Source organism: Molothrus ater, chromosome Z, assembly GCF_012460135.2.
Source record: "Molothrus ater isolate BHLD 08-10-18 breed brown headed cowbird chromosome Z, BPBGC_Mater_1.1, whole genome shotgun sequence".
NCBI classification, from domain to species: Eukaryota; Metazoa; Chordata; class Aves; order Passeriformes; family Icteridae; genus Molothrus; species Molothrus ater.
This window is the reverse complement of record NC_050511.2, coordinates 14,348,608-14,375,656: the sequence shown is the minus strand read 5'-3', so window position 1 is coordinate 14,375,656 and position 27,049 is coordinate 14,348,608. Positions and strand designations below refer to the sequence as shown.

At 37.2% G+C, this 27,049-nt stretch overlaps 1 protein-coding gene across 2 annotated transcripts; it reads left to right on the top strand.

Annotated features, from left to right (window-relative positions):
- Positions 1-12: 12 nt before the first annotated feature.
- PAIP1 (poly(A) binding protein interacting protein 1) lies at positions 13-27,049 on the top strand. 2 transcript variants are annotated; one of them, XM_036402627.2, is made up of 12 exons: positions 13-183; positions 1,493-1,602; positions 4,911-5,092; positions 10,285-10,473; positions 13,834-13,946; positions 17,104-17,215; positions 18,782-18,907; positions 20,957-21,063; positions 23,023-23,140; positions 23,275-23,329; positions 23,935-24,028; positions 25,653-27,049. In XM_036402627.2, exons 2-12 carry the CDS (start codon positions 1,572-1,574, stop codon positions 25,744-25,746), a joined length of 1,221 nt encoding a protein of 406 aa, XP_036258520.1. In that variant the 5' UTR covers positions 13-183; positions 1,493-1,571; the 3' UTR covers positions 25,747-27,049. The 2 variants fall into 2 exon arrangements, with proteins under 2 accessions (XP_036258520.1, XP_036258519.2); XM_036402626.2 differs by lacking the exons at positions 13-183; positions 1,493-1,602 and adding an exon at positions 3,400-3,552.

The window sequence follows — 27,049 nt, the reverse complement described above, 5'->3', positions numbered from 1 at the left end:
CGTCACGCGGCGTCTGAGGGGCGGTGGCGCGGGGCTGCCGAGGTGCTGGCCGAGCCCGCGGCGCCGGCGGCGGCAGAGCGGGATAAGCGTGCCCGGCTGGCTACGGCGCGGAGGCGAAGGTCGGGGCTGGCGAGGAGACGTGCCGAAACGCGCGTGTTGGACGTGGGGCTAACGCCATAGCACGTAAGTGATGTCCTCTTCGTTATTGTTACTTCTTAAAATGCGCGATAAAGCAGCGAGGTGTCGGAGTGGTAGGCGCAGTATGGGAACAGAAAATGGGGAGCTGTGTCGGCTTTGGGCATTAGGAGGAATTTCTTCACAGAAAGGGTGATTTGATGTTGGGGTGGTGCAGTCGCCGTCCCTGGGGGTGTTTAAGGAAAGGCTGGACGTGGCACTCAGTGCCATGGTCTGATTGTCGTGGTGATGTTCCGTCATAGGCTGGACTCGATGATCTCAGTGGTGTTTTCCAACTTAATCGATTCTGTAGCTGTTGAAATAATACATGTCTGGATGAAGAGCACATGGGGTTGGAGAGGCAGTTCCAGAGGACAGCTAGCCACGCTGCCCATTACCTCCATGCATGGTCTTCACACAGTCCTGCATATGTTGTCTTACTTCACACGATCTGTGGGTTCCGTGTATGAGGCTTATTTTGGTTAGAGATTTTTTTTTTAATTTACTGAAGTCTCTGTAGCTGCTCACGCAAACTACATGTTGCTGGAGATGACACAGCTTCCAGACTTGTAAATGGTGACTTAGCAAGTAAAGTTAAGCACTGAAAACATGAGAGTTACCCTAAAAATAATTAATAGGATTCTCTACTAATAAATGTTCATTACTTTTGTGCTTTCAAATAAGCTTGTGTGAAATCTGTAGAGCTTTAGAGCTATAGATTATGCCTGTGGTTTATGTTTTGGGCTCAATAACCACTAACTCCTACAAAAACATGTCTTATCAGTATGGGGGCAATTGGAATAATTCCAGCTAGTAACAATAAATTACACTTAAAAAGCTAGAACCAGCCCTCTCCTTTTTTTCTATTAGAAATACATTATCAGCATTAAAAAAAAATAGAGCAAGTAAAAATGCCTGTGTTCTGAATAGCGACAAGGTTACGGTGTGTGACTTTTTGCACCAGGCACTGAAGGTGTGTGTGGATTTGGTTCTGAGCTAAGTTTTAGATTATTTGGTAGGACACTTAAGACAAAGCAGGTATCTCCTAGTGACTGCCTAGAATTGTTCATAATTGTATTTGGTGAAAGTTTTAATCCAGTCATTGGGTGCTTAGGTGAGGTCTGTCTAGTTAATGATCTCAGGGGCTCTGCTGTGTGGCCTCCAAGGCTTGAAGTAATTCACAGGACTTCAGCTGCTCAAGCCAAAACCTTCTAAGCATAATGTTAAGCAGTCTAAAGGGGTGTACTGTTGTAGGCAGTATTTGGGGCTTGTTATTTTGGAATTAACTACCTGATTATTTTTCTTAACTTTGTTTTAGGTGTCTACACTCGGGAGAGGAAATTGGGTTCCCCAGTTTGCGTTCATGCAAACTTAAGTAGTGCATCTCTAAGAAAAATATGGATTTGGGATCACATTCCACTTTAAATGGTAAGCAGTTGCAAAATGATAATTAAATAACATAAAATGTCTGCTAAGTGAAAAGACATTTGGACACATTTATGTCCAAAGGTGAAAACTTGTCTTGTTCCATAACTTAAGGCACTCCATTCCTCTTAGGTGTAAACTTTAAAGAATGAGATTTGCTAACTTGAAAGATTTGCATATTCAAAATTGGCAAATTCTCCATTAGAATATAATGATGGAGATTTTCATTTTTCTTCACATTAATGTAAGCTTTTGATTCTCCTCCTGGTAAGGCAAAGTCTACAGATGTGGACAGAGTCACAATATAGGCATTAAAACTGGAGCTGATAACACAAGAACACTGAATATTTTTAATGGAGAAATTTAGTAGCTATTTTATGATCTTTAAAGAATTGGTAATGCTGCTTAAAATAGTTTTGACAATGGTTTACACAAGTGAAGTATTATAATGGTTTTTTAAGACTCATTCAAAACATCCTGCATTGGCTCACATTCCACTTGCAGAGTATAGATTTATTAGTTTACCATTCTATATTTCCAGAAGGGTTGCCTAGGAACAGTTTTCCCATGAGCCTCATTAATTTTAACTTATGACACCTTTAATGTCTGGCCACCTTTTTATCTTGGCAAAAATCAGTCCAATTCATTCCTTGGGGAGCAAACCAATATTTTATACCCTGCCCCTCCCCTGTTAATAATTGAAAATGGTAACATGTAATAATAAAACCAATAGGAACCTGACTACTAAAGGCACCATTTTACAATGCAATTGGATTTTTTTTAAATACAAGACAGCACTATTGTAATATTTTAATAATGTTTCATACATACTTGCCTATTTTTTTCAGCCCTTCATAGTGGTGAACAGAGCAGGACCCAATGCCACACAATCTTTTGTTTTTTTTGTGGTAGGAACAAGTGGCAAGGGCAGCACAGATCAGACTGTTCAGGGAGACAAAACAAACTCCCTCAGAAGGATTAGCTGAGGTGTATTTGTGGCACACCAGATTACACTTGCCCTCCTCATCTTGAAAGCTGATTGTGATACAGAGTTTGCAAAACAATGAGAGAAAGACTTTGGAATGAAACTGAAGAAGAGTAGATTAATTAAATTGTAAATGGACATGTGAGTTGAACCGTTCTCAGTTTATGTGATAATATTAGGAAAAATGCATTGCATGAACCATGTTCTTCAGTTGGTTCCTATTGGTGTGGAAGGTGGTTGTTAAACATTAAATCAGAAGAGCATTTGTTATCATATCATGCATAAATTATAAATGAAAATATATTTTTTCTGAACAACCATAGTTTCATTAAGTAGCCTTAGCCACACAATAATATGGTCATGTTGGAGGCTTAACTTTATGGGGTTAAATTTAAAATTTCGCCTGTAGCTTTTCCATCCCTCTCTGGTGTAAACATGTGTGTATGCACAGCGTGACGTGATGCACCTGTGGCTGCAGGTCTCTCCTGTTGTAGCTTAAGCCTTGGCCCTGCCACGGTCACCTCGCCCCGCTCGTTACCGTGGAGATGCAGTCGCAGGGATTACGGTGCCTTTGGAAACGCTGTTTCCAGGCTGCCGCGGCTCGGGGCGGGCGCGGCCATCGCGACGCTGCGCGGGGGTGAAACCGAAAGTGCGGGGCTGGGGCGGGCCCGCGTTCCGCCCGCCTCCCGCGGCCCGCCCTCCCCGCTCCGCTCCGCTGCGCTCCTCCCTCCCATGAGCGCCCGAGCCGCCCGGCCTCAGCATGTCGGAGAGTTTCGACCGAGCGCCGGGTGCCGGCCGGGGCCGCGGGTGCGGCGCGCCGGAGAGCGGCGGCGGGGCCCGGCCCGCGGGCAGCGCGTCCCGCGGCTCGGGCTCGGCCGAGGAGCAGCAGCACCATCCGGGCGGCCTCTTCCCGCAGCAGGAACCATTGCGGCCTCCGAAGACGGCGCCCCTGGGCACCGGGATGGCAGGTACGGGCTGCTCTCCCCGCTCTTTCTTTTCGCGGGGCACCTGCGCAGCTCCCCGCCCGCCGCAGGGGCTCCGGCACCCGCCCTCGGGAGCGTGGTCCCGTTCCCGGGTGTGCGATGCGGGCACCGCGCTGAGGCCGGGTCAGCCTGGTGAGCCCTGGGGCCGGCGGACACCTGGGTGACTAGGGAGGGGTAAGAGGAAGAAAACCAAAGAGAATCATGTGATGCCCTGTGCAGTCAGCTCAGCACCTGCTGACCGATGCCCAGCCTGTCCCTCAGCAACAATTGCCAGCTCCTGGCCAACTCTCCCCCGGTTTATATACTGAACGTCACATTCGGTGGTACGGATTATCCCTTTGACCAGTTCGGGTCAGCTGTCCAGTCTTTGCTGCCTCCATGCTTCTTGTGCATCTGCTCACCATCACAGCATGGGAAACCCATGTTATCAACACTTGCCTCATACTGAATCCAAAACACAGTGCTGTACTAGCTAGCAAGAAGAAAATTAACTGTATCCCAGCTGAAACCAGCATACTGGGTTATGGACCTGGACCAGGTAAAGGTGTGATGTTGTATTGCAGCTGCTTGCAATACTCTCTGTTTTTCCCCCCCTTTTGTGCCTCCACATCTGAGTGTACTTTTTTATCCATCTGTTAATCTGAATGCAGATGGTCTCAGACTTCCCCCACTGAAGAATTCCAGTCTATTTGCAAAAAAATAAACCCAACCCAACAGTAACACAAAGTAATGTTTGTTGGTCAACTTTTTCAGGTAGGTATCAGGTTCTGTTTTCAATTAACTTATGAGCTAGTCTGTAAAGAGAGGTTTGAAAAATAGTGTTTTAAAAACAGTTCAGTTGGATGTTGTGGTACATGGTATATAAGAACAAGAATAGCCAAGTGTCCTTTCAGCATTTTGTTGAAAATAAGTGTTGGTCAAAATCAGTGATGTCTGTCATTTATTTACCTTCCAAATGTATCTTGTATCTGTATCTAAAATCAATGAAAAATCACAGGATAATCAGATAAGCAGATTTACTAGTTGTATAGGTTAACTCTTAAATAATGTGTTTAGATGGAAAATAAGTTTTTTATCCCCTTCTCCCGTTTTTTTTTTGTTCACCTGCACAAGAGCACTGTTTACTTTCCGTCATGTAGAAAGACATGTGGAGTGTGCTTAAATGAATATCCACACCTAAGAATAAAAAAAAAAACCTATGTATTTAAAGGAAGTATATTTATAGTAAAACCATACTTTAAGTAAAAAAAAGGGAAAAAAAAATATATATTCTGTATTTTCTCTGTGTGAATACATACTAATTTAGTGATTTCTAAGACAAGCTGTTAACAAAAATTTTTCAGAACACCTGCAAAAGACGGGAATTCCATCTGGATCTCAAGATAAAGTTTCAGTTCTTGATTCTGGACCAGAAATGACTGAACCTCAGTTAGCTGTGGATCCTGTAGTAACATCAAACTTGTCTGCTAAAGCACCTGAATTTTATCCATCAGGGTACAACCAGAACTTCAATCAGAATTTTACAGTGAGTGTTTTAACTTCATTCTTTAGTATGAGCTAATTTACTTGTATTCAAATTAATAATGTTTTCTTGAAATCTTATATGTCAGATAATTTGAATTCTGTATTTGCTAAAGTATTGCAAATATTCTGAATATAACCTCCAGAGTTGCAGCCAGGATATTAAGTGATATTGGGTGAATATTATGATGTACATGAGCACCTCTGCTGTGAAATATTTTGCCAAAGCTTGTTGCAGATAACCGTATTCCATTTTGACTACACCAGGCATTGGTTGCATACAGTATGAGAGTAACCTGTTTTTTTGGTGACTACCTCTGTTGTAGTTACATCTATACTGCATTTTAAATAAAAGCATAGCTTCACTCTTATGCAGAATTCACAGGGAGAGAAAGCTTGAACTTTAGCTTCTCTGAGCACAGGCTTTGCCTTTCCTGAATTTCCTCTGCCACAGGTACCATTCCTCATGACTGCCTAAGCTAGTGTAGCATCATGTGTCATCAGTGGTGTTGTATCACCAAAGGGCAAAAAAAGTTAACAGTTACCTACCAACACACCTAGTAAGAAATGTATTTCCAGCCAGACTCAGATCAATTTGTAGATGCATCATGTAATAAAAGCTGGTACTTCTGTTTGCTGCTCCATTGTCATCCACGTTACTGCTTCAGTAACTCTACTCCAGGGAAGATGTCTGTGAATTCTTGGTATATCCTTTTGTTATGCAAACAGTCAGACTCTGGTACTATATCTAAACAGATGGGAACTTTTACAATTACAATCAAGTGATTAAAAAAAAAAAAGAGGGATGCTGAATCAAATTGATTTTTGATAACTGGTAGAAAAATACCTCATTTGAATGCTGAATATGGTGGTTTGGTATTCTGAAATCTTTTCCTCACCAGTAAAATTGATGTTACCTTAGTGTTACCCACTTTGCCTGTTTTCTGAATGTAATTACTGTCCTGTATAATAAACCCCACTGCCAATATACAACTGTTAATGCCAGTGTGAGCGTGTTTTGGTGAATTGATAATCTAGGAGAAAAAATAACTTCTTTGCCCCAGCACTAGTTACATGTTTTCTATTAATAAAGTGTTTCAGTTTCAAGACAAAGAAAAAACCCAAACAGCCTTTCCAATAGCAAACATAGTGCACTCTTAAAACTGCAAAGTTTCAATGCCAACAATGTTGCTTTTCAGCTGTTTTGCAAAAACACACAAGCATGTGGGAGTGCCTGGTTGCTATGTTGTTGGAATATGCTATGAATGTGACTCATCTATTAATAAAACTACCTCTGAAAATGTTAGGAAAACATATTGCAGGGACTTTCATCTAATTAGAATATGATACACACAAAGCAGTGGTATTTTTCTTTCATTCTTCACTATTAGAAAATCTGGGTTTTTTTAGTTTAGTAACTGAAGTAATTTTATATACTGGGCTCATTTGTCATAAAAATAAAAAATTTAGCACACTTTACAGTTACACTGATTTTGACCATGAGTTTTAAAATTTGAATCAAAACAAAGTTTTGAGAAACTTCTTTTTTTACTTAAAATTAGTACTTAATAGGTTCCATTTGTAATGATTCCTGAATTTTTAGATCTGAAATATTGTATTTCTCTCATAAAATACACAGTTGTTTTGCAATGGCAAAATAACATTTATTATTTTAAAAATAGTATTGATTTGTTGTTTGATTGTGCACCATTATAATTACTGTGTCTGTCCACATAACATTTGCTATTAGGTCAGTTAATTTCCAGTCTTTCCAGTTTTTGATGCTCAAAACTATCAATTACCTGTGAAGATGGTTTAAGGAGTACAGCTTACAAGGTTTTCTAGAATTTTCAGAAAAAACTTTACTAGGACTTTGAAGAAAGATCTCCATGGAATTCTCTGCTTGCATGCAGAGTCCAACCCATAGAAATTGTAGTTGTCTGCTGCAGAACTAGCAACTAGATGGGTTTGAATTGCCAGTAGGAAACACCAGGTTTGTTCCTTGGAATGGCTGCATGATAGTAATATGGCTGTCGCTGCATCAGATGGGCATAATGACGTTCTTACTTCATAGCTTTAGGAGTGAGGTTTTTGTTGTTTTAGGGTTCCACAGTCCTTCCCTCCTGCTTTTTTCTTTTTTAACTTCAGTAATTTCCATCAGAAGACCAAGCATGAAAGTGCCACTTAATCTCATTCAGCATGAATAGGTGGTTTTAGTCTTTTTGGACTTGGGTTTGCAATAACTTTATTGGAATCTTGTTGAGTTCATTTAACTGAAAGGACAAAAAGCTTGTTCCTAAGAAATAGGAAGAAAAATCAATAAGTTGTTAAGTTATTGGTGACTAAGTTCATAAGTGAAAATATGAATTTACTAGATAAAGGAAAACAGCAATTGGTACATATTAAGAAACTGAGTAAGAGCAGATTTGTCTCATGAATCTTTGCTGTAGACTTTCTGTTTTATCTTTTTGTATATCAGAGGAGTTCTAGTACCTATTTAGCCTTCTACCCTTCTGTATGTAAACTCATGAACTGACACATAATAAAAGAGAGGAAAATCTATGATCTTTTCATCAGTTACTCTTTTGTTGTGAATAATCCAGGACCCCATCCTATAGCTATCAAAGATTTGAGAAAGAAATTGGAGCACTGACTTAATGGAGCAATTATTGAAATTAACAGAAAATCTCTAGTTTACTTTTGTGGCTTTAAATTATAACTTTGTAGTGATGTGTAATCTTACAGGTTTCTGTTAGCCAGCTCCTCTTGAAAAATAATCAAGAGCCATTTGCTTTGTTTTCCTTGGGTTCATACATTGCATGGTTCTACATTTATGTTAAATTTTAAAATCTGACAATGAGACGTGCAAGTACTTTATTTCTAGAAGCTAAATTTAGTTAGATTTTAAGGAATCAATTATAAATAATTTTAATAAAGTTGTACATTTCTGAATTTCCAAAGTACTCATTTTTCTTTCCCATTTGTTCAGTTCCCTGGCATAGTTACTGAAACCTAGACTTCTTTTGAAGTTGCATATTTAGTACAGGTAGATGAATATGGTACAGAGTTTAGTTCTGTGTTTAGCCTCTTAATCACAAACTGAAAATAAGAGTATACAACAGGGACACTAGTATACCAAATGGCACCTGGGATCCCTTACAACACGAGGATGTTCTCTAAGACTGGATTCTTGCCAAGTGAGTGTGAGAGGAAGATACCTTCCTCTCTGCTGAAGGAGGATCTTGTAACAATCTGATGGCTGTCAGAAGGAGCAGCTTCTTTTACTAGCTACAGCAATTGCATGCTCTGCAGCCTGGCTGGAGAGTTTTCAGACAGGTTGTTTGGAGAGATGCTAGTTCAGCTGTATGTGATTCAGCTGCAGTAGCTGCACAGTAATAGTTCTGTGGAACAAACTAGTTTTAAATTTATTGTACAGAACTCCTACTGGGCTGTTTGAAATTGCCTTATAAATGTTGATTTTCTTTAGTGAAGCAGAGTATGTAGCAAGTCATACATAGGCCTGTTAGCCTTTACTTTTTGGATTTGTGAGCTCCAAGCCATTAGAATCATAGAAAACTTTAGCTTAGAAAGGACCTTTGAAGTGCCCATGCTCCAATCCTCAGATTGTCAAAGGCTTTATGTAGTAATAATTTTCCTTTATTTACATAAACCCATATTTTTTTTCGTGTTTCTGGTGGGCAACATTAAGTTATTTAGCATTTAGTGTTATTAACTGGCATATCTTCTAGTTAAATATATTTTACCTCTGTTACACTGATGTATGTCCCACCTCACTAACTTACGACCTGTCTGAAAGATTTTGGAAAGTCTGCTCTTTTACCCACACATTCTTCACAAGTCATGCAATTAATATCAGGATGTAATTTTCAACAATGTGTATCTTGTATTTCTCATAGCTCATACCCAGCAAGAAATTTTTCACAGATCCGTGTTGCTTCTCAGTAGAGATAGGCATTTAGAAGACAAAGAAATTAAAAATCCCTATTAAGGGAGTAGAAGGGGTGGGGGGGGGACAATATAATTACAACCCTTGTCAATATATTTATGTACACTAAGTAAAGAAAAAGTGCTTTATTTTAGCTCAGCTTTACTGTGGATACCCTTTAAGCATTTTTAAATGGTAGAACAGTTGAGAATTCTGATTTTCTTTACATTACTCTTATGTCTTGAATTGCAAACTGTAAGCCATTTTTTTAGAAGTGCCACTTCAGGCTCCTTCTTGCATTTTTGAAATATATGAGGTGATTTACACAACCTTTTGTGTAGTGTGACAAAGTTATTCATTTGGACTGTGTTACTACTAGTGACATAACAAAGGATGCTGCTTTCTTTGCTATTCTCTTCATATACCTGCATTATAATCATCTGGAACAGTGTTGATTTTAGATACTCTCACATAGATTCATTTCTGAATGGACAAAAATTCTGTTTCATCAGTGGGAGCATAAATATCAATAAAGTGATAGTGGGTAGCCCCTCCTCTGTTTAGAGAGCAGTTGTGTTTACTGTCTTGTCTGGTTTTAAACCTCAGTAGCTGTAAATTAATGCAATTCAATTTGAATAGTTTCATTTCATGCCTTGTAATCTTTAATCCTTTGCCAAGAGATAAAAATACTCTGACTTTAAAATAGCAGTTTTTCTGATTATACTTCTTAGATGGGAAGAGTACTATGTATTTACTGTATTTCTCTAATTACTCTCACTTCTGCATATTTTTGAAGCACTATACACACTATCTAAGCCCAAAATACTTTGTTTCAAATTTTCCCTTCTTTTTACTTCTATGGTTCATAAATCCACAGTACAGTACAAGGAATGGGTGTTGACCCTCAGTTTGGTAGTTCTACCCTTAACAGATAAACTTGGTTTGTTAGTTAATCTTGTAACCAACTTGGGAAACTTATTTCTTTTTAATCCATTTTTAATGTATTGTCCTGGGAGACCCTAATGTCTGTAAAAATACTTTGCCTGGTTCTTAAGGTGATTGGAGGCTTCTGAAGTCTACACTCCAGGAGATGTTGGGGTCTATGCTCTGTAAAAATGTTGAAGTGAACTGTGTAATCCAGTATACAGAGACTCAAAACTCAGGGCTGTATGGTTATTTCTGGAGACAGAAGGTGTAACAATTATTCAAGGTTGTTTTTAAGGAGTTGCCATATTCTTTCACTTCTACAGGATTCCTCCTTTGAAGATAGATGTGATGGCTATCTGACTCTGGCAGAATATGTCCAAGACTTCCTAAATCACCTCACGGAGCAGCCAGGTTGTTTTGAAACAGAAATAGAACAGTTTGCTGAAACACTGAATGGCTGGGTTATTGCAGATGAAGCTTTACAAGAACTTGTTGAACTCATCTATCAGCAGGTAATGTGTTACAAGATGGACATTATGCCTCTGTTACCCAGTGTCCAAGATAGGCATTCCAGTATTTGTTACATTATTGTATCAATGTAGTAATTTAATGCTTGATATTTTTTCCCTTTAGACTGAAATATATAGGGAAGGATTTTGCTCAGTAAATTGAAATGGTAGCTCAGATTTCGGATGCCTAAATTGTATACGCTTTCCCAGTTTGCTGTTTCCTTTGTTCTGTGTTTGTATCTCCTGGGTAGCATACTACAGTTGAAATTATGCTACTTAATTAAAGGAAGTTGTATTTTAATTTTTGTTAGTAAAGATTGAAGAAACTTATACAATATTGTACACTTTTATTATCTTGTGCAAAAAAAATTCTTCATAGTCCTAAGACACTTTTAATTCCTAGGTATTTAAAAAATTTAAATTCATACCTACTGTGCACACCATCTTTTGGGAAATACCTCCTTTCTGCCAGGCTTTTTCTTTATTTGAAATATACCTATTTCAGAACAACATTCCTTGGAGAAAAGGAAAGCTCCTGTAAGGGTAACTAGGTCCAGCTCCATTGATGGCCATGGAAATGAGGACAGAGACCTTGAGCTGAACTCTGCACTAATTGGGGGAGCCATTGGAAAGAACAGCTTAAATGTGTTGCTTAGCAAATGAGCTGCTGTTACTGTCTTTTGGGCTCGCTGCAGAAAAGGAAGCCATGCTTCTGGCTGGCTCTTCATTATTTGTTGTTATCCCAACAAACCTTTCATAGGTTTGTTGCTTACAAGTTCTACCTTGAATAAAAGTAAGAAAGTAGACTTTTACTTAAGTGAAGATACCTGCAGAATATTTTAATCTGGTGTATGTAGAAGTGGAATGACTGGTTGGCCGTTGTACAGAACTGTAGAGTCTCAGGTTTCTCATTATTATACAGAATTAATGCAAATTTAATTGAGACCAGTTTGGTTAGACATGACGATCACCTTTGCTGCATTGGGCAGCATCATTTTACCCTTCTTTATTTGAACCCACGGAGGACAATTTACTGGAACGGAAAGAAGAGGATTTTATACTATTTTTAACTTCCTGTATTTTAAATACACTGACTTGCATTTAATAGAAGTCTTTAATGTTACCTCTTCCTCTCTGTCCCCTTTTAAAAGCAAAGCTTTGGGGTTTACTGTGACTTCCTCAACTCAGAAGTTCAATGTTAGTCTGAAAAATTTGCATGAAAAAGTTACATGAAAAATAAAGCTTAATGCTGAAAAGCTCTGTTGGTATCCACAAGCATTTAATTTTAGATATCTTATGTATCAGGCTAGCCTAGTGTCTAAGCAAAGCCAACTATACTTATTATTTTTCTTTCTTGAGCAGAGACTCAAGCGTTTGTCTCCCGTTTTTTCACAAAACAATTAAAATTGCTGTAACTTATAAGCATCTGCTTCAGTGATACAAATTTGACCCAACTGAGCAGATTTACAGATGTTAGGTTTGTAAAGGAAATTACTGAAATGAAATAAACCCATGTCCTGTAGGGTCTTCCAATCACTTCTGTGTAAGGTATCTTAGCCTGTTTATAAATAGTAATTATATACTTATCTTCTTATTTATGTCTGAACAGAGTGAAGTGACAGTTCTTTTGTGACAGTCTTCCAAAAGTTGGACACTGAATTCATAGTTTAAGAACCTTTACTGTTGTCTAGTTAATGCAGTGGATTGTTCCTGTTAGAGCAACCACAGTTTCCCAAGATATGTGTTGGTAGATTAGCCTTCATGCTTAGATTGTGACTTTTTTGAATTGGAGATAAAGTGGTATTACCAGCAATAATTGTTCCAAGAATATGATTTTGCAGTTGATTGATTGATAATGATTGATTATTAGGAAGATATTTTTTTTGTCTGTGTGTGCTACACCAGATCATAATACCTAAAATTTAGTTATTTCAATGTTTGGTGTAACCACAAGTACAGACCAACTAATAAGAAAGATAATGTTTAAAAAATACAACTGAGATTAGAAGAATTTGTGTTATGTGTTTGGATGTTAAATTTTTTGTTTGCTGGGGGTTTGTTGGGTTGGAGTTTTTTTTGTTAGGAAAAAGTATTAAAAAGGCTCACTTTATAAAAAAAGGGGTACCTTTTCTAGTCAGAGCAACTGATTGAACCACAGCATCAAAGTGTTTTTAGATAGTTCACATGCCCCTTACTGGAAAGTGAATTCCATTTGTCTGTCTTAATTACTTAAACTTGTTGTGTCTTCAGAGACACTTAATTTTTTTTCCAGCAACTCTATGCACATAGAAGAATTATGTCTTTTTCTCTACCTGTAAGAGGTAGCTAGGTATAATTGCATTAGCAAGACTTTTTTTTTCAAACATGTTGGAACAGCTCAAGCATGCAAACATATCTGTAGCACTGATAGATGATCAAGATGCAAAAAAAATATTCAAAGATTATAATGCCAAAGGAGAAGTTTACTGAGTTCTTAGTATCCTCATTTTCTTTTGGACAGAGCAGGTGAAGTTATTTGCAGCAGAACCTCTTTTCACTGAAACTGCATCTGAGAAATAATCTGAAATTCAGGTGTTGTTAGAGGAGGCTTGAAAATGAGTGAACAAAATAAATTTCCACCTCTTTAAAGTTTTAATTATCAGATAAAAACAGAAGATTTTTTACACAATATCATTCCTACCATGTTTTTTTACATGACAAAGGTGTAGATGTTCAGCAGTAAGAGGACTTATTTTAGCAAAAAAAGGCTACATTGAGAGTTGTTACTTTTAATGGTCTAGTCTTACTCTCCGATTCAGAAGTCTGCAATTCTGCAGATTGCTGGAGGATGTATGGGAGAAAGTATTTCTCTTTACTTGCCATGTTCTTACTTTGTTACTCTTTCCTTGGGTATTAACCATGACAAAAAGAGATTATGGAATAAATAACTTATAGACTGAAAGAAGACAACTTGTTATGATGTTGTTTGAATGTACTCATTGTTCCTCGAAAAACTGTCTTAATGTCCACTGTTGATTTTTTTGTATAAGCAGTCTGTAAGTGACTTTGAGACACTCTTCAGTTGTAGGTCACAGTGCAGAAGTAGAGTTACATGAAGGCACGTGGCATAATGGTGGTTGTTTTCTTAGAGCCATAGAATTACAGTATAATTAACTTTTAAGTTCTGCTGAAGTGCATATATCAACATGCTGAAGCAATACAAAAATGAACATGGCAAATAGTAATTATTAATCATTAATTTTCTGCTCATGAGATGTTTGATCAACATTAAGCATGGATTTCAAAAAAGCTTTTAAAAATATTTTCTGATAGCCTAATCATTACTTTTATAAATAATTTATTTTTCCATTTTTATTTTGGAAGGCCACATCTGTCCCAAATTTTTCATACATGGGAGCCCGGTTGTGTAACTATCTATCTCACCACCTAACCATTAGTCCACAAAGTGGGAACTTCCGACAGTTGCTGCTTCAAAGGTCAGTATCAGTCAATTTAAGCCTTATTCTCTTCAGTTGCATCTTTCTGGTTTGTGTGTTAACTCCTTCTGTAGCATACAAAGAGATACTTATTTAAAATATTACAGATTGAGGAGTATCAAAACACAGGTACATGCTGACTACTGAACACATGCATCCTAAAATATTTTAATATTTTTAAATATAAAAATAGGACTCCATTTGAAGTTCTGTGTGATCTTTTGAACTGAGTATATTAGACTGATTCCCAAAATAGTGCAAATTGGAAAGTTAATCTATTTTAAAAGTATACTAAATGCACACATAGGTACTGTCCTTGTCCTTTGACTCTTGCCAGTACTTACTTAATCGTGGTTTTTTAATTAATGCTTTGGATTTTTGCCTGGAATTGCTGTGTAAGGTTTATTCACTGATAGGCTAACTGACTTTGTATCTATGAAATAGTTGCATAAAATCCAGAAGGATAATTTTTTTTCAGTTTCAGTTGTTGCAAATTTCTGGGGACCGCACTTAATAATGATTAGACTTTGTAGTTGACAAAAATGCAACATTTTTAAATTATTATATATCCTCTCAAATATTACTGCATGACATTTGAAGGAGTACTGTCTTGGACACTTCAGAATTCTTTAGAAATTTACCTTTTGTTTTTTGTTTAAAGACGGCTTTTTGTTTAAAGAACGGCATTCTAAGCTTTGGGTTTGCCTCTTATTTGAAAAGTTTTTACTTAGTCCAGCAAAAGCATGGTAAACTTTTACTGTAGCGCATTCCAGTGGTCTTTTATCATGAGTGGAATGTTGTGGTTTAACCTGGCAGGTAGCTAAACGGCTTGCAGCCCCTCACTCACTTCCCCCACCCTCCCAATGAGATAGGCAAGAGATTTGTGGGCAGAAGTATTCATGGGTTGAGATAAAGATATTTTATTAGGACAGAAAAGGATGTGGATATAATAACAGTGATAAAAGAATTAGCATATACAAAACAAGAGGCACACCGTGCAATTGCTCACCGCCCACAATGCCCGGAGAGTTCCTGAGCAGCAGCCTCCAGCAGCTTTCTCCCTGGTTTTATATGCTGAGCATGAGGGCACATGGGATGGAATATCTGTGGGGTTAGTGGTGTCTCCCCTCAGCTTCACCCTAGCCTCCTCACTGGTAGGCTGGGGTGAGAAGCAGAAGAGTCCTTGACGTAGCGCAAACGCTGAGGCAAAAGCTAAAACCAGGGAATGCAGAAGCTGAAAACACTAATTTTTCTCTCTTTTTTTGGTTGCTGTTCTCCTTTTTTTGTTGTTGTTGTTGTTTGTTTGTTTTGTTTTGTTCTTTCTTTCAAAGTCATTGCTTATGATTTTTTTTAACTGTGTGTTACTTTGTTACTTGAACATGAAAGGAAATCCCTGTTAATGTTGCATTTTCTGCTTCTTGGTTTTGAAGCAAACCCAATGGATAACATTAATGTTAGCACCCTGAAGCTATTAATTTAAAGTTGCTTATGTTTTGCTTGCTAATATGGAGAAATTGGGAGCAGGGAGGGTGTGTGCAGATAAACAACCTAATAATGTGACCGTAAAGAGGTCATCTTCTGTTTCTCAACTAAGTCTCTACCTGAAACTTTGTATTTCAATTCTTAAGATTTTTCAGTTTCTCCACTTTTTTTCAATCCATTACACAATCATTCAGAATACATTAAAATTTGTCTGGGTTTCCTTTTATCTCAAATATTTTTAATTTTGTTTTTGTACTGTTATGTAAACTTGTGTGGTTTGGCACAGTTGCTAAATACTAGAAAAATTACTTCACTGCCATAGTATGTTGATCCTATTTTTGTGTTTATATTTAAATTACAGAATCATAGAACTATTGGGTTGGAAGAGACCTTAAAAATCATCTAGTTCCAAACCCCTCTGCCATGGGCAGAGCACCTTCTGCTAGACCAGGTTGCTCAGAGCCCCATATGGCCTGGCTTTAAACACAGGGATGGGGCATCCACAGCTTCTCTGGGAACCTGTCTCAGTGCCTCACCGCAGTCGCAGAAAAAATTTCTTCCTAACATCTAGTCTAAACCTGTCCCCTGTTAGTTTGAATCCATTCCCCTCTGTCCTGTCACTACATGCCCATGTGAAAAGTCCATCTCCCGCCCTCTTTGGGGTCCCTTTTAGGTACTGGAAAGTGCTACAACGTGTCACCCATGCCTTCTCTGCTCCCTGCTGAGCAGTCCCAGCTCTCTGAGCTTGTGCACACAGGAGAGCTGCTCAGGGCCTGTGATCAGCTTAGTGTCCTCCTCTGGTCTCACTCAATATGTTTGTGTCCTCCCTGTTCAGAGGACCCCAGCTCTGGATGCAGTGCTCCAGGTGGGTCTCAGCAGAGCAGAGCAGAGGGGCAGAATCCCCTCCCTCCCCTGCTGCCCACGGGGCTCTGGTGCAGGATACAGTTGGCTTTCTGGGCTTCAAGCATGCACTGTCATATTGATCTTCTCATCACACCCCCGAGTCCTTCTTGGCAGGACTGCTTTCAACCACTTCCCTGGCTAAGCTGTTCTTAATGCTTGGGATTGCCCTGACCCGTATGCAGAACTTTGCACTTGAACTTCATGAGTTGCACGAGGCCACCTCTCAAGCCTGTCAGGGTCCCTCTTGTGTGCCATCCCTTCCCTCTAGAGTGTCACTTAACACTGCTCAGCTGGGTGTCATGAATTATATATTACTGTCACTTAACATCGCAAGATAAAGAATTAATGAAATAAGTGTAAAGGCATCTAAGACAATGTGGTAAGCACCCTGAAGAAGAGAACATGTCTACTTCATTTCTTTGGGCCCTGGTTCCCTGTATTACTGTTGCAAATCCTGGACCCATATTCAGTTGTAAAAATTGTGTAACTATTAATTTCTACATGTTGTAAGTTGTTCTATTTAATTTTGCTGCATCAGATATCTCAGTGCTTCAAGACCTAATCATATAATCTTATGTGTTTCTCTAAAAGGATGCAAATCCACTGTTTCTTTGTGAAGGCCTCTCATTCCCTTCACAGATCATACATCCCAGCATTCAGCATGTAACAGTTTTCATGCAGTTCATAAGTTCTCAGTATTCCTTTAAATGAGTAGCATGTTACATATGTTGGAATGGCTACAGATGGTATAATTGTGCTTTGATTTTTACAGGTGTCGAACAGAGTATGAAAACAGAGATGAAGCTACTAAAGGGGATGAGACTACTAGAAAACAATTTCATGCCTTTGTGCTGTTCTTAGCTGAACTTTATCTTAACTTAGAGGTAAGAAGATAGTTGGCTGTCATGTGGCTCTTCATACATTTTTTGGTGTGTGTAGGTAAACACTGAAGTGGACTATAATTTGAGGTGTTTTTCTAAAGGCAGAGGGGAGTAAAGTAAAAGAACTTTAGAACAGTTTCATTATATTGGGTATGTCCAAGAAATATATAAACAAAAAAGGACAAGATCATTAGAAGAGAAATGTATAAAAATGAAAGTGTAAGAATTTGGGTAAGAGCCAACCACAAACATCTTTGAAATGAAGCTTTTATTTTCTTTTTTACTGGAAAAACCCCTAGATGGCTATACTTAACCAACATATTAAATGTTATTAAATGCCTAGCAGAAGCAGATCAGGATGAAAAATATGGAATTTTTTCAGTATTCAGGTGCTAATAAGAGGTGTTAACAAACACCTGAGGCAGATGTGAAAATCCTCAAAATGAGGAATTAAAAATGCACACTTTTAAAGGTATTTCTTCTGATTGTTGAGTCATTGGTGCATGCATGCATTGGTGCATGCAATCTTGTATTTAGACTTCATGCATCTGTGATATGTTCAAAAATGTGTACTTTTTTTTTTTATTTTTATGCCTGTGCATTTACCAAGTTCACTTCCTGCTGTAGTGTAGTTAAAAATACACATATAACTTGATTGTTTCAGTGGTTTGATTTAAGCAAACACTATAAAAATGTTCTGCTGGCATGAGGAAGATCTTTCTCTTCCATTTCTGGACTGTAAGTGGTCCTTGGAATTTACTTTTCACTTGCTAGATGAAAAAAATGAAGATTTTCAAAGACTTTGGAACAGGGGAAGTTGTCCATTTGTGGAGTATACCATAGTCCTTGGAGTATGCCATTTGCTTTTAAACCATTTTCTGTAATTTTTTAATTATATAAATACTGCTTTCTAGAACTAAGCTACCACTGCTGTAGAGAATAGGCAATGCAGTGTGGAAAAGAGCATGAGGTTCTGGGAATTTGGTAATTTTTGGACCATTAGGCAGGCATTTGGTAGCTTTTCTTATTTTAGCAGAGAAACAAAATTCTAGACATGAATTGTTATGCCAGAATTGCAAGGAAATTACTCAGAGTGAGTTTTCCACTGACACTGAGCTATGTGGTGCAGTCCATGTGCTGGCAGAAAGGGATGCCACCCAGAGGGACCAAGACAGGCTTGGGAGGTGGGACCATGAAAACAAGGTCAAGTGCAAGTACTCATCTGGGCCAGGCACAAATACAGACTGGGTGGAGAATCAGTCAGAAGCAGCTCTGCTGAGAAGGGTTTTGGGTGTTGGTGGATGAGGACCTCAGCATAACATGCATCAGAAGATGTATGGCCAGCAGATTGAGGTAGGTGATGATCTACATGATATTTTAAGTCCCTTCCAACCCAAAGCATGCTGTGATTCCATCAAAGTCTGTGTTCTAAAATGATTACAGTATTTTGCATATAGATGTCAACTATATTGATCACAAACCAAATAATACAGCATTCAAGGGAGAAAATGTGCCCAAATTAATTTCTAAGTATTTTAAATATTGGGGGGTTTCTTATATGTTTTGCAGATTAAGGGAACAAAGGGACAGGTTACACGGGCAGAAATTCTTCAAGAAGGCCTTCGGGAATTACTGAACGCACTCTTCTCTAATCCTGTGGACAGTAATTTGATATGTGCAGTGAAACTACTGAAGGTGAGACAGTAGTTTTAGAAGGAAAAAAAATCATGTTTTTTAAACTGTCTAGCTTTAATATAGGGAATAGTAGGCTAAATTGCAAATGAGAAAGTATTTATAGGGGTTTATGCATTACAGCATTAGCAGAGCAAACTACTATTTTTGTTTTCCTTAGTACCATTAGGAAATTGAGCCAGTAAAAAAAGTAACAAGATGCTCTAAAAATAAATTCAAGGCCATTTGTGTACAAATGAGCAATAGAACTGAAGTTGAGGTGCCAACAAATAAGTGCTTCCTCTAGATCTCATATTGCTGCTTCTGGCGTAGGAGAAAGCTGTAACATGTCTGAATGAATTGTGATATCTTAGGTATGCTCTGTGTTCTGAAGGACACCTTGCCATTGGGGTCCACACTTTTTGTGGCAAAAGGTTCTAAATATCTCTTCCTTCCTTCTGTGCTATGTCTTACTATTGTAGAAATATACAGATTTCTCTTTCATGTGGAAAATAAACCTCTTTGCTCATAACCCATAGCTTTTCTTGTAAAATTTTTAGCCTCTATGTAGGAGAAACTCTTATCTTCACTAGGTATCATTATACCTGTAGTTGGGAAAACAGGAATGAAGGTTAAATGCTAAACAATATTTTTCTGAAGATTTTTGGTTGGCTTAGTTTTTTTCCTCATTCCTTGCCTTCCTCATACTCCACTGCTTCTCAGCCTGCTCTATCTTGAATTTCATTTCTGACAGTTTCTCTTTATATCATAAACATAGAGTAGGGACGAGAGATTTTTGTAATTTAAAACCTTCATTTGACGTTTGGATGTTTAAGGAGGTTGCTTCACAGCAAGTGTGAGATTGAGCTCAGTGAGCACATTCACTCCTGTGGTCAGTCCTTATGTTGGCAGTGCTTCCCTGAGGCAAGGCCCACTGAAGAACCTTTTTAAGCAGCAATACACAAATCAGGAAGCTTTGCAGTGTAGTAAAGAAGAAAAGAAGAAGAAAACCAGTCATCTAAATTGTTTTTTGACAGATTGTTATATCTAAACGGTGTTACAGAGCAGACACTCTGGTTTTTCGTGCAAGTGTTTCCTGACATTATATAGTATTTACAAATGTTGAGCTAGACTGGGCTGCCTCATGAAACCTTCATTTCACTACTGAAGCAATAAATGTCTCACTTTATCTTTTCCATTTTATACGGTGATAGATACAGGTTTTTCCCTGTTTGCTGTGCAATATGTTTATTTTAATTAATCTTGATGCTATTACCTAATTATCCAGGATTAAGATGAGACCACTGTGGAATACTATGAATGTCAAGCAAATACTGACCAATACACTTGCTTTTCTCTTGGGATTTTATCCTTTGTATCATCAAGCGCCATTCCAAGCATTTTTGATCATGTAGTATTTATGCTGAGGAGATTGCTATTAGTGGCAAACTAATTATTTTTCTGATTTAACTCCTCCTGTACAATTATTGGGTAATGAAGTACCTATTCTTGTAGTAAAAAGCTTTCATCCACAGCTGCTCTAGACTGACTCCTGCTAAAGCTTTCCTGGCAGCAGTTCTAGCCTCTTACACTTTTCTATATTAAAGTTCAGGCTGGCTTCAGATAATTCTGGTTTCCTTTATATATACCCAGAAGAAATTCTCTGGCATGTGTGATGCTGGCCAAGTTGACTGAAGTGTTTCTAAAGCTCAACAAAGTATTTCCTGTTGTCATGTAAACTTTAAGTAAGAAAATGATGGTAGTATGTACTTAAATCAAGTAAGATCTGACCAATGTCACTGAAGAGATGTTTTGAAATCGTATTTCAAGACTGAAACAAGTGGCTGTGAACTTGTAGGTAACATAAATATTGGGCATGAAGCTCCTATACTGTCTGTAGTTTTAAATAAACTATTTATGAGGTCTATTAATCTGTTTAGCAAAGAGATACAGGCAGCTGGGAGTGTCAACCATCAAGTAGTCCAAGTGTCATGAATTGTTACAGAATCTCTTAAGTTGACTCTTCATTAAGGATTTCTAATTAAAAAAAAAATACTAATTCCTTGTCTTTAGTTGACAGGTTCCGTTTTAGAAGATGCCTGGAAAGAAAAAGGAAAGAACAATATGGAGGAAATTATTCAAAGAATTGAAAATGTTGTGTTGGATGCAAACTGTAGCAGGTGAGAAGATAAGTTTATGTGCAGTGTTTTGTTTATATGAAAAAGAACACCTTGAAAAAATCTTCAACTATAATGAACAGGGCAAAAAAATTATCTTTGAAACTTATAATTATGAAAATTGATGTGTTGTGTGTGCAGGTCATTTTCCATGTAAAAAAAGGTGGTTTTCAGTTGAAGGTAATGTGGCTTTTTTGGCAGTTGGGTTGATTTTGAGGTAGGTTTTTTGTATTTTATTTTTAATAGAGATTCAAGTTCCACTATTCAGTTAGGTTTTTTTAACCTATTAGATCTCAATATCTTCAGTGAGTGCTTTAGTCTCTTAAAGCAAGTATATACAAAGAAAATAGGGGCAACATCTTATAGTTAATAGTTTTCATTTTGAATTGAACAGGCTTAAATACACACAAACAGTACTAAATATGTAGCAGTATTAAATAGATACAAATTATTATAATTGTAAAGGCAAAATGAAATATACTTTGTGGTTTGATTTTTGTTGTTTTTTTTCTGGAGAGCATACCTTTTTGGCAAGGTTTTAGCTTTAATCTGGGAAAGAACGAGTGGTTGACTAATATATTAGTAATATATTAGTGACTGACTAATCATGAAATTGTCATAAAACCACCTGTGTGCATGAGGTTATCTGATTCTTCTGTGCTTCATCCTCAGCTTCTTGCAAGAAAACTTACTAAAAACCTCTAGAGGGCTCAAACACTGATCTCTTGCCATATGGAGGAAGGCCAAGAGTGGCTCATAACATCTGTGGGTTTTAATTGAGCTGCCCACAAGGAGGATGAGGAAATTTTTGCTTCAGGAACCAAAATAGATGGCACAAGCTGATGCCTCAAAGATATAGAACAACAAACAAATTTTGATGCCTTTTCGCTGGTCCTAAAATCATGAGCTAGACACAGTTAGGTGACAAAAAGGGCTTATCTTACAAGGATCCTTAGGTGCTCAACTCACTGGTTGGAAAAGAGCTGAAGATGCACGCCCAGAATAATGTGTAGACAATGTCTGTATGTTTAGCAAATTAGCATAACTGACAGGGATCCCAAGGGAGAGACATAAGTGGTGAGGTAATTCCCCCCCAGGGCAACCGTTTCTGAATTCCCCCCCCACTCAGGTAGGAACTAAACTTTGTTTATGAAAATGTGTTGGGACAGCTGGTCTCAGCCTTGGCTTTCCAGAGAACCTAATCCTGCACCACCAGCTTGGAGCTGCTGAGGAATTTCTTCTATCTTTCTGTGTAATAGAGTAGATAAAATGCTAGCTGCAAATACTGTAATAGGCTATGGAGCTATAAATATACATGTAAAGAATATGGAGAATCTATAAAAGAAAAAAAATGCAATAATCAATTTGGCATCAATTTCAGCTGGGAAAATAACTGATTTTTTTAATGTATTCTTTAACGATACACTTCTCCATAAACTAGCTTAAAAGAAGAAGGAATTTTCTCTTATTTTAGGGATTAAATGGGTGTTGATATCTAATGTACTGGGGGCATTATGTCTTACTTTTGACTAAAACATTTCATTATGATGAAGAAAACTAAAGTTAGGAGGATAGAATAGATAACTAAAATAAAATTTGAAGATAATCTTCCTTTTTTCCCCATTATTATCCTTTTATCAAAAAGGATTGTGTTCTTTAACTTGTATTTCAAGGTGTGGTATCTCAGTAAAAATTACAGCAGTTTCCTTTTTCATGTGAGTTCCCTACTTAACAGCAGAGGAAGTGAAGAGGTTGAATATCTCATTACTGACACATAAAGCATCTAGACTTGCAGTTGTAAAATTGAGTGCAAAATGATCTACACAATGGCCCAAATATTATCCTTCTTGAACTTTTTTTTTTTTGGATGGATTTAACTATCTTGTATTTGCACAGTAAGAGAAGCCAAATTTCTTGCTTGGCACAAAACATTCTAACTTTTGTAGTGCTTTTCTATTTCAGAGATGTGAAACACATGCTTCTGAAACTAGTAGAACTGCGATCTAGTAATTGGGGTAGAGTTCATGGAACAACCCCACATGCAGAAGCTACCCCTGAAAATGACCCAAACTATTTTATGGTAAGAATATATGGACATTTCAGTTCCTTAATTTCATGTGAATTTGGTTTGATTAATAGACAATTGCATTACTTGAAACTGCAAGCCTCTTTCTCTGTGAATACATATAACTTTCTGGATGACTTTATTTTTAGAATGAACCAACATTTTACACTTCTGATGGTGTTCCTTTCACTGCAGCAGACCCAGGTATGGCACAAGTTTAGCTTACCTGTCTTCTCAATCTTCTTTAAAAAGTTGTAATTAAGTTTACAGCCTGTTGAAGACCATAAAATGTTATTCTTCAAGAATCTAAAACCTATTCAACTTAAAAGACAAAATTCTGCCTGAATTCCTGGTAGAGCACAGGATTTATTCTGTGTTAAAGAAGGTAGATGTTTGAAATGGAGAATGTGCATTTGAGTTCATATAGGTCAGAAGAACTTGTTCAGTAATCCACAGCATCTGACCTTTCCAGAAAGCCAAAAACATTCAAGTCTTCTTTTGTTTGTCCATTGTTAGAATCAAAATCAAATCAAAATCCTTGGTTTCCTTATGTGTAATCTGAGCACAGCGTGGCACATCATTTGAGGTAAAGACATCTGTCACAACCTTTACAGTTCTATGGGAAATTGGGCATCATTCCTAGACATCCATTCATGTCCTGAGAAAACACTGCCGAAGGATCTTTTCCTGTAAATACATTTCCTGCCTTTTATGATTTCGTTAACCAGCCAATTTTCAAACTTGATATATTTCTGTTAATTTAGCAGAGTAGTCTTCTACGTTACTCAGTCTCATTTTTACTTTGCCAGATTATCAAGAAAAATACCAAGAGTTGCTTGAAAGAGAGGATTTGTTTCCATATTATGAAGAAAATGGAGCAGATCTGTCAGGACCTGGAGAGCTGTATGTCTTCCTTTTTAAATATTTTTTAATAATATTTATTTTTACTGTGATGCTGTGATAGTTCAGACTTAGGATTCCAATGTTGACAAAAATGAAACTAAATAATGTAATTGTTACTTAGTTCTACAGTGGATGTATTTGTTCAGGTTTAAATTGGTTTTTAATCACATAAGTTTGAAACCTATTTCATGTTTATTCTACTGAGTATGGTAATTACATTTCAGATGTAATTCAGATATTTATGCACATGTGCAAACATACTTCTGCACTTAAGAAAAAATTTGCAAGCAAAATGAAGCACCAAGCCTTTAAGTGTTTGTAGAGAGGCAAACTAAATTTGTTTGACTGATGTGCATGAACATCCCAGCAAGAGATGATTACCAAATTTCCAGTGTCTTTGAAAGGGAGAAAGTATTAACTTTCTCTCTTCAGCCTAAGGACTATCCCCTTCAATTAGAGGGCTAGTCAGTATTCCTGTAGAGCAAGAAAAGCAACCTAATGGCAAAAGAGGAAGCAATAGTTGAGAATATAGCCTGACCAGTTTGGCACCATTATAAGAAATATGGTCTAAAATAAATTGCTCTGAGCTTTTGCTCGCTAAAGAGGACTTTCAGACCATGATTTGACACACAAGAGCATTTTCAGTGTTGTTTTTATGATAAGAGTGATAAGAGTGCAGGCCTGGATCAGTATTTTTTTAGTACATTAGAAAACTTTCAGTATGTACCTAGCTGAGGGGAACGTAAAGAACATCAAGAACTGGAAGATATATTAGAGATGTCATCAGAAATCAACAAGCTCATACCAAAGGGAAAAAAGGACCCATGTGAACCTCTGCTTAGAAGAAAAATGCAAATTGAACACAGACATCCATTAGAAACACAGCAAATCCTAAAAGTGTCATGTAGAACACACTGAGTCAACCTTCAAGCACAGTGACTGTAACCTTCTTTGTTGAAGACTTAAGAAAAGCTTAGACAAATGTCTGCTGATTCTCTGTCAGCTATTTCTCATGACATCAGGGAGGAGGGTTCTTTGTGAAGCCCCTTTCTTCTGAAGGCTACACTTCTACAAGAACAAAGGAACACATGACAAATATGTAGACTGCTTCCTCAATGCACATCACTTTGAAGCAAAAAAACTTTCTTACATATTTTCTATGTCCTTCTTTCACATATCAACAAACAGGAATGCAGGGTTTCTATATTAATGTGTTCTGTCTTTGAACTAGGATGTTCACCAATCAAAATTACACTAATATGTTATTAATTATGTTTTTTTGTAATTGGATCAGTACAGATGCATTATTAAATTTTCTATCATCTTGGAAACTACTTCTGTCTTTTAAACTGGGCAGCATAAGATGATCTAAAAAGGTGGCAAACACTGTAGGTATTTGAACATATCTGTGCTGCTTTGAGGTTTCTGTTTATTTGTTTTCCTAGTATCCATTATTTTTTTCCTTTTCATTCCCTTTAGGAAAATGTCATAAATAAGTCATTTATAAAGCTTTGTTTTATTCTTGACATCTACACAAATTCTAAAAATCTGCTGGCTCTGAAAATCTGTATGTAAATCTGTATGTAAAGGTATTAACCTTTGGTCATTTTTTTCCCCTCCTCAGGTATTTTGATGAGATTGATGATGAGATGGATCCAGAAATTGAAGAAGCATATGAAAAATTCTGTCTAGAATCAGAGCATAACAGAAAACAGTGAGATGTTATGTATTAATGTTAGTTTATTTAACCACTTTAGGTATTGTTAGAGTGAAGGGGGACACAAAACATTTGTACCAAAATGAGAAACTTGAGTTTCTCCAAGTACTAAAGTTACACAATTTCCATTTTGTTTAACAGAACCTGCCAAAAAATGTAAACTTATGCCCTGTAACTTAAAATGTTGTGTATATATCATAGTTTATTTTGTGAAAAATGTTTTTTGAACAATGTTTTGGCTGCAATAAAAATTATTTAAAAGTTATAATTGAAATTAAAATTTAATGGGGAACTGTCCCATAAAACTTCCCTTGAGGAAGAAAGGGAAAGAATAATGATCTGAATTTGCTTGCTTGTTTGTTTTAGTATATATTGGGATTTACTCATCCTATTTACCATATACACTATATCTTGCATTTACTTCCTCCACTTCCCCGTCCAAGAAGAGTATGATCCAAATAAGAAAGAAAATTTCTTTTCTGTATATCACAATCATGAAAAGTGGCTTGTGAAAGTTTTGTGTATGAGTTTTTGTTTTGTTCATTTCCTTTTTCTTCTTCTTTCAAAACACACATGGGTGAGGTCTGGACTTTTCTTTTTTCCTGGAATAAATATGTTACATGTTGATATGTGAAAAAGCAAGCAGTATTTTGGAAGTGAGATGCTTTCAAGATCTTTGGTTCAGATAAGCTTATTTTCAAATCTACAAGAAAAAGCTATTCTGTAATTTGTTGTGTTCTTCAAGGCAATAGTAATACAGTTATGTTCTAAACCATGCTTCTCAAGAGTATGTGCAGTGCTTTTTTTCTTTTGCTTTTTTTTCTAGTAATGTATCTAACATGTCTAACCTTTCCCAACCCCTGTAACTTTCATTTATTCTTCTAATTTTACGTAGCTTGATTTAATTTTGTAGTTGGAGTAAATTCATATATTTCATAAATGTTAACATTCTGAAGCCAACTGCTCTTTTTTTTGACTCCATATAATCATGTTAGTTTTCCTAGGATAGTCCATTGTTGTTGTTGCCAAACTCAGTTGAAGTGTTTCCTGTTACCTGTTGCTGGTTAGACTTGATTAGAAATCATTACCAAAACCAAACACAAGTATTTCCCAACAGTTAGCTACTCTAAAGAACACGCATTGTAAATATGCATGTAAATAATTCTGATAATATTTCACTGTTATTTGTTTGGTTAAATAAGTTGTGCATCTGCTAGTAGAGTAAGCAGTGGCTGTTTTCTGGATGTTTATTTAACATACTTATTTAGGTTGGAGTTTTGGAAAATAAAATTTAACTAGCTTTA